Source organism: Muscardinus avellanarius (assembly GCF_963383645.1).
Source record: "Muscardinus avellanarius genome assembly, chromosome: 13".
Lineage (NCBI taxonomy): Eukaryota > Metazoa > Chordata > Mammalia > Rodentia > Gliridae > Muscardinus > Muscardinus avellanarius.
In genome coordinates, this window is record NC_137799.1 from 52,630,467 (window position 1) to 52,641,184 (window position 10,718).

The 10,718-nt window shown below is 39.2% G+C and overlaps 2 protein-coding genes across 2 annotated transcripts; both read right to left on the bottom strand.

Moving 5' to 3' along the window:
* Positions 1-1,231: 1,231 nt before the first annotated feature.
* Positions 1,232-1,804, bottom strand: LOC308272195 (interferon alpha-2-like; the record flags this gene model as incomplete). The annotated part of the gene is made up of 1 exon (XM_080708962.1): positions 1,232-1,804. The coding sequence occupies one exon, from the start codon at positions 1,802-1,804 to the stop codon at positions 1,232-1,234; it is 573 nt and encodes a 190-aa protein (XP_080565088.1).
* An 8,341-nt stretch (positions 1,805-10,145) lies between these two features.
* On the bottom strand, positions 10,146-10,718 carry LOC308271888 (interferon alpha-2-like; the record flags this gene model as incomplete). The annotated part of the gene is made up of 1 exon (XM_080708528.1): positions 10,146-10,718. The coding sequence occupies one exon, from the start codon at positions 10,716-10,718 to the stop codon at positions 10,146-10,148; it is 573 nt and encodes a 190-aa protein (XP_080564654.1).

Here is a 10,718-nt window from a genome sequence, read left to right on the forward strand (position 1 = left end):
TCTGTCTGTGCTTGGCTCGTCTCACTTAACACACTGTTCTCCAGGTCTTTCCATCTTCTTGCGAATGACATGATTTTGTTCTTCTTTATAGTGGAGTAGAATTCCATTGTATGTATTTTCCATAATTTTTCAATCCATTTATCTGTTGAAGGAGACCCAGTTTAGTCCCATATTTTGGGTATTATGGACTGTGCTGCTCTGAACATGAGTATCCATATGTTACTGTACTTCTCTGATTTCAACACTTTTGGACAAATACCAGAAGTACCTTCCCTCTGCAAATCCACCCTGGCCCCTGTTTTCCTAACTGCACTGGTCCCTCAACCCAAGAACACTTTCCAGACGCTGCTTCTCTGATCTGCCTTTAAATGTTGTGTCAACATAGATAGTTATGCCTTATGCAATTATGCCAGGCACAGAAAGACAAATACTGCAGGATCTCACTCATTTGTGGAGTCAAAAAAACAACAACAACAACAACAACAAAAAAAAAAACCACAACCAGGTCTCCAGAGCAGCGAGTATAGTGGTAGTCAGTAACAGCCAGCAAGGGTGGGAGCCTGGGAGGGATGTGGAAAGCTTGGTCAATGGGTGCCAAGTTACAGTTGGAGAAGAGGAAAAAGCTCTGGCATTCTACTGCAATGTGTGTGGCTGTGAACAACAATACCTCACTTGGCATTTCCAAAAGCTCAAGACAGGGATGTGGGGGTTTTCACTTAAAGATGTGATGAAGGTTCAAGGAGAAATATGTTTAAGTTGATTTAAACATTATTCAATGTCTACATGTATCAAAACTAACAGGGTATCCCAATAAGCTACCTTTGCTTTAACAGCTATAAATAGATCTAAAAGTTTAAAAAGAATGTAAAGAATTAGCAAATAAGGGTCTTCAACAGTAAAAGTTTAATAAACAAAGCAAAATAAAGTGACTTTAAAAATATTTTGTTATATTAATAACAATGTAGAGGTTTACATGATTTGGACAGAAAGAGATTTTACAAATATTAAAATAAATACATAAATATTTAAATAGATAAATAAATACAACTTTATGAATGTAAATATATACTGCCTATAGACTTAAATATAATGTTGATTAATAGTCCTGAAAACATCTGGCAAATTAATTTATGTCACAATTATAGCAGAAATGAGTCTTTGAAGAGGCAGAATAGTGGAAGTGTGATGCAGTGAGATCTTCAGTGAGAGTCACTGTCCTGTGGACCAGGTCTCACTCCTTGCTCCTCAGTCCTCCCTGCACGTTTGCTGATGCAGACAAGGATCTCATGACCTCTGCTCTGACCACCTCCCAGGCACAGGGGACATACTTGTGCTGTCTCAGGTAGAGAGTGATCCTCTGGAAGTAGCTCCTCACAGCCATCAGGGCGGGCTCTGCCACCCCCACCTGCTGCATCTCACAGGCCTCCAGCTCACTCAGCTGCTGGTGCAGGTCAGCCAGGAGTTGGTGCAGGAGGGTCTCCTCCCAAGCAGCAGAGGACTCCTGTGTGCTGAGGAGATTGAAGACCTGCTGGGTCACCTCCTGCAGGACACACAAGGCTTGAGGCTCCTGCCCCTGCTTGCTGTGAAAGTGCTGCTGGGGGAATCCAAAGTCCTTTCTGTAGTTCCTGCAGGAGTACAGGGGCCTTGTCCTCAGTTGTGTGAGGAGGGTCAGAGCTGACTGGTCTTGTGTGTCAGGAGCAGCCAGGCCCAGGTTATAGTTGTGAGTCAGGTCCCATGCCAGAGAGCAGGTTGCCTTGCAGCTGAGCAGCCCCAGGGCCAGCAGGACAGCAAAGGGCGAGGCCATTGTGGATCTTGTGGATGCTGCTGGCCTGGCTGAGGTGGGTGATTGTGAACCTTTTCTCCAGGTTCCATGAAGACCTTGCTTTGTGCATGGTTTTTATATGGGAACCAGTATACTTTCCATTTTCTGAATGCCCTTCTCTTACTTTCTACTTCTGTTTTTGCTTTCCTTTATGCATTCTCTACTTGGGTTTTTAGCAGTGTTCATAACCATTTTGGTTTTGGTTATTGCTTCCCCTTCCTCTGTTACTCCCTTGAGATTATTTTTTTTAGAAATGTATTCCTCATTGGGGATCTTACTCAATTTTATAGCATATTTATAGTTTATACCATTGCTATATCAATCTATAGCATGTATTTATCTTTATTTTGTATATTGTGAACTTCACTCTTTTATTAAGTACAGTTTAAAATACTAAATAAGCTGGTGTAGTGGCTCAGGCTTGTAATTCCTGCGTTTGGGAGGCTGAGACAGGAGGATTGCACAGTTTTGAAGCCAGCCTCAGCTACTGAGAGCCTCAGTGAGGCTCTCAGTAACTTAGTGAGACCCTGTTTCCAAATAAAATATAAAATAGGTCTGGGAGTATAGCCTGGAGGTAGAAAACCTCTGGGTTCCAGTACCACCAAAAAAAATTTTTAAAATAAAAAAATAAAAATAAAATAAATAAAATACTAAATAAAACATTGAACAAAAAATAAACTATTGTTATTTAATGCTGTTCCTCAACTATCGGACACCCTTTTGTTTTCTATATCTCAGAGAAAACAGTAACTCTTGACTTTCTGAGAATGACTGGTCTAACTTAAAAATATTGTCTAGTTTCATCCTAGAAACTAGGATCCAAATAACATCATTTTTTTTGTTCTTTATGGCTGAATAAAATGTTATTGAATGTATGTGCCATAATTAATTCAGTTATGTAAACTACTGTTGATGGACACCTAGGTTGGTTCCATAATTTGTTTATTATGAATTGTGCTGTAAAAACATGAGTATGCATGTATCACTATAGTATTCTTTTTTTTTTTTTTTTTTTGCGGGTCTGGGGATGGAACCCAGGGGCATTTGACCTCCAAGCTACACCCCTGTCCTAATTTTTATTCTTTATTTTGAAACCGGGTCTCACTGAGTTGCAGAGGGCCTCACTAAGTAGCTGAGGCTGTCCGCGACCCGCGATCCTTCAGTCTCAGCCTCCCGAACGCTGGGATTACAACCGTGCGCCACCACGCCTGGCAATTATTATAGTATTCTAACTTCAGTTCCTCTGGGAAGATACCATGGAGCCATATGGCTGAGTCATATGGTGATTCCATTTCTAGTCTTTTGAGGAACTTTCATACTGATCTCCAAAGTGGTTGTACTAATTTACAATCCACCCTCTTTACTATAAAGTCAAGCAATGTTGTGTAATAGGAGTGCATCTGTAAATTGGCAACCTAGATTTTTTCTGACTTTTCTTGCAGTTCCACATTTAGATGTGCAGGCTCGCCTGCCTCCTGGTGTCACACAATACACAGAGGGAGTGATGGGAGTGGGGGCTCTAGGCCATTGAGCATCAGGGACTCATTGTGACCAACTCTTTCCTCATGGAGCTAACCAGGGTCCAAAGAGCTCATGACCTGCCCGAGGCTGGGAGTTGTTTTCCCATTCATGGTGCAAACACCAAGGAAATGGACGCCTTGAATATTGGGGTCTATTCTTTCTATAAAAGAGCCCATTTTATCTCCATATTAAAAAAAAAAAAACTTTTACCAAGAGAAAAAATTCTACACAGAAGGTCTTGTCCTCTGTGGTCTTGGCCAGTGGTCGGCCCTCTCCTGTAATAGCTCCCAGAGGAAAGTGAACTCTTCTTTCTGTTTCCTTTTATCTCTCTCCTCATAGCTATTATTTACGTCATTGTAAAAAAAGACATTTCTTATTTATAAAACTATTTACCAGGAGGGCAGAAAGCCCCTCAGATGAGGGTTTCAGGCAACCCTAGAGCTTTCAGCTTTCACACAACTTTTGCTTTTATTTGGTGGCATGAAAAAAAAAAGAAAAAACGACAGCCAGAAACCAGGATGGGACAGGAAGCAGCTGTGTGAATGAGCTGGGTGGTTACTGAGCAGTGAGTGAGGAGAGCAGCTGGGGACTTTGCACTGAGGAGGGGGAGGCTTCTGTGAATGGGGTGGGAGAATGGCATTCAGGAAAGTAGGGAGAGAAAGAGGGCGGCAGCTGTCATAAGCATACGTATTGCTTTAAATTTCTTTTTCTTCACATCTGAAAGATCTCAGAGTATAGTTTTGGCACTTTCTGTCTTTACCTGTATATGCTCAAAATAATCACAATATGTGGCAAAGAAGTGTGAAACTTGCCTGTGGAACTTGACTGGAAGACATGGGTGAGTTGGATTCACGGTACAATCTTCAGTTTGAGTTGCACATTCAGGCTATTCCGATACTTTAAAATAAATTAATCCAATAAGTTTTTGGATGACAATTTAATAACTTAAACTAAAAAAATCATACAAAATACTGAACATATTTTTATGTTTTCCATTTGACATATTTTTATATATTATAAAACTAGCCATCAAATGTGAAAAGTCCTACTTTAAATAAAATACACAGTATAACTTCAATAAGGAAGATGAATGAATATAGAAATGCATCAGAGCCCTTAGCTTTCTAATCAGTTATTTTAAATTCTTGTTCTCTTTATTCCAAATTCACTGCCATTGCCAAAGTCCTGCTTTGATGCTTACTATCCTTTTAAATATCTTTCCCCCTGTAGTATGCCTTGTAAGGTTTTGTTCAATGCCATAGCTGATGTGCTGGGTAAAAGAAGCTGAGGGATATCAGCCCTAGTGTGAGGTTTTGTTTTCATCTGCCAGGGGTAGGTCTGTGTTTACTATTGCGGTGGTTGTAGTCAGAGACTAACATTTCCCAAATCCTTGCACTTCTTGGTTTTCTTTTCAGAGTCTTCTTTGTAGATAACCTTTGACAGTTTGTTTTGTTTTGAGTTGTGTACCTCATTATTATACAGAATTCCTATGGGTGTGGAGGGAGGGAAGGTGCTTTATAATTCCAAAATTAGGTCTTAGTTCTTTAGAGAGTTTTTGTCCCTGGGCTGTGACCTACACAAGTCTTCTTGGCTTTTCAAGCAATTTTTTCAGGTGAGACCAGGAGGTGAAAAAGGATTGGAGTTGGGCATTTTCTTCTGTGTAGAAGACTGGAGGGGCTGGAGTGGAATCATTCTCTTGCCTCAGGTGGGTCTGCCTCAGGTGAAATTGTTTTCCTGAGGGCAGGCCTGTGTTAAGGAGGACAGAACACTCAGAGTTTTTCAGAATATTTTTTTTCTTTCTGTTCAGGAAGTATCAGGGGAATCTGCTGGGATCCTGAAGGTAAAACACAAAGGTATTTGCTGCCTCCTAACATTGGGCTCCCTGGAGTTTTTTTTTTTTTTTTTTTTTTACTCTGGAGCTCATGATTTCAGAACTTTTTCAATTAAAATTGAAGTTTATCTACCCAGAGATGCTCCCACTGTGGTCTTCTCTTTCAGGTATCCCACATATCCTCCATTCTCTCTAAGAATCAGACCTGTGGCTATATGTGTGAGCTCAATTATTTGATGTATCTAAGTAGATTGTCAGTTTTGAGTTTATTCATTATATTGTTATTGTTATTGTTATTATTAGTTGTGAGGATGGGAGTGACAACTTTAATATTGGTGACAATTGGAACTGGTATGCAGAAGTCCCTCCAAGTTCCCCCAAGTATATAAATACATACATAAAATAGATTTTTTTTCTTAAAAAGAGATTCCCTTAGAGATCGTTTAACAAGGATTTTTTCAGAACTTTGAGCAATTACCCAGTCATTTCTATGACAAATTAATATACAAGACTCTTTAAAATGACTGAACATTTGAGTGTGTGACTTAGTTAATGAATTGAAAAGAATAATTTCCTAGTCTTCATTCTTACATCTTAATCTTTATGCAAATTTGATGATGAGCAGAAAGATCTCATGGTTTCCACTCGACAGTTTCCCAAGCACAGTCTCTATTTCTTCTTTTCAGATACAGATGGATTCCTTTGAAGAAACTGTTCACCTCTAGAGTAAGGTCCTTGGCTCCCAGAGGATTCCCCTCAGTCCTCTTTTATGCACTGAGTAGGTCTGCAGATCCTTCAACTGCTGGTGGAGTGCAGTGTGGATTTTGTGTGGGAGGGAGGTGTTTCAGGTGGCAGAGGAGTGCTCTGAGTGGCTGAAGATCTGCTGTAGCATCCTGTGCAGGACACACACAGCCTGGGCCTTCCTGATCTTGCTGCCATGCACCATCCCTGGGGGAACCTGAAGTATTTTTGTGCTTCAGGAAGGAAGAGGAGGTTTTCCTTATTTGGCCCAGAAGCATCTCTCCCTGTACACAACTCTGAGGCAGTTCAGAAGTCACTATTTAGACTATCAACAGTGGTAAGTAATGGGGTCTTGGAAAAGCTGATAGCCTGGATGAGGTGTGTGTCTGTGTGAGTCTTGGCCTTGGGTTCGCTGAAGGTCTTTTATGTGCCTGTCTTAGATAGGAATATATAATGTCAATAAATTATTGCTTCTAATCTACCCTGCAACCCATTTCAGAATGGTTTCTGTTGATTACCTCAACCCAAACACCTGTCACTAAATTCATTATAACCATCTATTTTCACAAAATAGTGGGCAATCCCAACCCACATTTGACATCAGTATGTTGATTCTTATTAGTAGTTTTGGTCTTACTTATGATTGTCTCTGCATTCTCTCATGTATACATACTTCTAAAGTATAGATAGTCTAATTCTGCTTTTTTTTAAAATTGCAAGACAGTATTTATTTAAAGCATCCTATCATATCAAACTACAAACTCTATCTACTCAAAGAGTGTCTTCCTTTAATTCTTAGTTACTTTCACTTTTCTCTTAGTTTTTCAAGTTGTCTGTCATGGCAAAGTTCAGGAAAGGTCTGATTATTAATAAGTACAGCTCAGTCCTGTTTCATTTGTAACTCTCTCTTTAAAGTTGAATGTCATATAAATGAATTTTAAGACTTTCACATTCTATATAGATTTTCCACGTGATTTTTTTTGTTTCTGAGCATTCAGTTCATGTCAATTGCAGCCTCATATACTCAATTGTCAATAGACATTGGAGAGGACATCTGTATTTTTAATTTTTTAATTTGCCTTGCTCCAAATTCTGCTGAGAGAAATTCTGTAGTTTTTCTTCTCATGATATTGTTTAACCTAGGAAATATTATGAATAATGATTTATTATTATTTTTTATTTTTTATATTTATTATTTATCATTTTTATACTATGTTTTTTAAAAATGCAGGACATGGAAACTGGAATCATATTTATTATGTAATTTCCATATCCAAAGGCAACACACATCCTGATTTAAAGGAAGTCTATTTTTACTTATAATGTAAATTAGATAATGTTGGATAAATAAGTAGCACCATCTATTCTTTAATCAGTTTGCAAAATCAGGCTTAGAATTCCTCTTTAAAGCATTTTATGTGGTTGATAACCAGAACAATAAAGAAGTGCAAAAATTTAATAGCAAAACATGAAATAACTCAAATTATAGCCAATAGGGCTAAATAATAGCTTGTCAAAAAAAGACATGTTAATAATCACCAGATGTGGGAAAAAAATTCCTAAGATTACTGATTATCAGGGAATGCAAAAGAAATGTACAAAGAGCTATTACCTCCCTCCATTAAGAATGTTATTAATAAGCCGGGCGTGGTGGCACATGCTTGTAATCCCCGCACTTTGGAGGCAGAGGCAGGAGGATCAAAGCCAGCTGCGGGCGCTGGCTTAGGAGACCCTGTTTCCTAATAAAAAAAATGTAAAAGTAGGTCTGGGAGTGTAGCCCGGAGGTAGAAGGGCTCCCAGGAACCCCAGTACCAGAAAAAAAAAAAAAAAGGATGCTATTAATAAAATGACTAAAAGCTAGTGCTGGAGAGGATGTGGAGAAATGAGAAGCCTTCTACATTGTGAGTAGGAATGTAAATTAGTAGAGATGTTATTAAAACCAGTATGGAGATTTTGATTAAATTAAAATAGAGCTATGACATGATCCAACAATCTCAATACAGGGTCTATTTCTAAAGGATGTGAACTCAGCATATCCAAGAGATATCTGCCCTCCTGCACTCATTGTAGCACTAGGCATGATAGTCAAGACAGGGAAATCGTGAGTGTTCATCAGCGGGGGAGGTTATTAAGAAAATGTGGTCACATGCACAAAAAATACTATTCAGCCGTGAGGATAATGGAAGCTAGCCATTTGCATCAGCATGAATGGAACTGGAGGTCATTATGTTGAAAGAGTCAGGAACAAACAGACCATAGTGCACCATCACACTCACAGGTAGAATCTAAAAAAAGGTATCTCATAGAAGTTGAGCTTAGAATGGCAGTTACCAGAAGTTTGTGAGAATGGAAAGCTGAGGAGGGATAGGACAGGGATATCAGTGCCTAATGAGTGGCAGTTGTGTAGGATCAACAAGCTCTTGCGAGCTATTACACGAGATGGTAACTACATATAACAACAATGCCCTGTAATTTTGAAAGGCTAGAAGAAGAGATTTTGAAGGTTTTACAATTGGGAAATGAAGAATTTTCAAGAAGATATGTATGTTTTACATAAATTAAACATTATACCATGGGTACATATACTGAACATAACATAGTATCCCATTAATGTGTATAGATTGTGTGTTTTATGTAATCAGTTCAAAGATAAATACTAAAATTAAAAAGGAACAAGAATTCAAGAGTAGCCAGGTGTGGTGGCACATGCTTGTAATCCCAGCATTTGGGAGACTGAGACTGGAGGATCCCGGTTCGCAGACAGCCTCAGCTAGTTAGTGAGACCCTCCACAACTTGGTGAGACCCTGTTTCAAAATAAAGAATAAAAAAATAAGCAGGGATGTAGCTTGGAGGTCAAATGCCCCTGGGTTCCATCCCAAGACCTGCCAAAAAAAAAAAAAAAAAAAGAATTACAGAGTACAAGAAGATTAGTAAAACAAAAGTTTAATAAAATGTAAAGAAAAATGATCTGTCAACCACAATGTAATGATATATATAACACTATATAAAATAAGTTAAATTTCATAAAAAATGAAGAGATAAATAGATGCATTTCTAGAGATGTGAGGGATTAGTGCCTATAGAGTAAAGCAAAGTGCTGCTTAGCACTGCTGAAAATATCTGGCCAGCTAATGAAATTATGTCAGTTTTATATAGCAGAAAGTAGAGTCTTTGAAGAGGCAGAATTGTGGAAGTGTGATGCAGTGAGATCTTCAGTGAGAGTCACTGTCCCATTGGACCAGGTTCATTGCTCGCTCCTTAGTCCTCCCTGCGGGTTTGCTGCTGCAGACAAGGATCTCATGACCTCTGCTCTGACCCCTCCCAGGCACAGGGGACATAATGTAAGGCTCTTCCACCTCTGGTACCTTTATGGCTCTTCTCTTCCCTCCCTTTAATGTTAGAAAGTCTTCAGGATCAGGCTGAAGTCTTTTACTTCTTTCATACTCTCACACACATAACCACCTCCATTGTTGGGCTTTTATTTGCCAGAAATGATCCTTTGGGCATTGAATTTCTTGAAAATTGCAGAAACATACATTCATCTGGCAATGGACATTAGTTCTTAGATGGAGATCAATCAACTTATTGAAGACATCTCTACTTTTACCTTTTGCAGAGAGAATGTCATTGGTTCCTCTTTCTTTTTTAGCATTAAACATAATTGACATTAAGTATGATTATAGTTTATATACTTTATTTCTCTATAGAAAACAAAGACACAAGAGAGCAGGAACTAGATTTATTTTGCCCATGTTAGTAGCCTGAGACAAAATACAACCTGGCTTAGATTAAATAAATTTTTACATATAAATTAATTCTAAATTTAATGGATCCATCAACTCTACCATTTTTTATTTATGAAATTTCAGAATCAGATATGAGGTTTTCTTTTAAAGAATAAACATGCAAGAAGCTTTTTTATACTTAAATTTTAATGAAGAAAGCAAAATAAAAAATGGCTTAAAGAAACAGTTTAATTTGTTATATTAGATACATTATACAAAATAATTTATATCTTATAAACAATATATAATAAATAAATATTTAAATAAATAAATATATTTAATATTAGTTACAGCATGGAAAAAGTAAATTGTAGAGAAATACTCCTGATTTGGCAAATTGATAGATTTTGTGCCATGATTTTAACAGAAATATGAGTCTTTGAAAAGTCAGAATTGTGAAAGTGTGATGCAGCAAGATCTTCAGTGAGACCATTGGACCAGGTCTCACTCCTTGCTCCTCAGTCCTCCCTGCAAGTTTGCTGATGCAGACAAGGATCTCATGACCTCTGCTCTGACCACCTCCCAGGCACAGGGGACATACTTGTGCCGTCTCAGGTAGAGAGTGATCTTCTGGAAGTAGCTCCTCAAAGCCATCAGGGCGGGCTCTGCCACCCCCACCTGCTGCATCTCACAGGCCTCCAGCTCACTCAGCTGCTGGTGCAGGTCAGCCAGGAGTTGGTGCAGGAGGGTCTCCTCCCAAGCAGCAGAGGATTCCTGTGTGCTGAGGAGATTGAAGACCTGCTGGGTCACCTCCTGCAGGACACACAAGGCTTGAGGCTCCTGCACCTGCTTGCTGTGAAAGGGCTGCCGGGGGAATCCAAAGTCCTTTCTGTAGTTCCTGCAGGAGTACAGGGGCCTTGTCCTCAGTTGTGTGAGGAGGGTCAGAGCTGACTGGTCTTGTGTGTCAGGAGCAGCCAGGCCCAGGTTATAGTTGTGAGTCAGGTCCCATGCCAGAGAGCAGGTTGCCTTGCAGCTGAGCAGCCCCAGGGCCAGCAGGACAGCAAAGGGCAAGGCCAT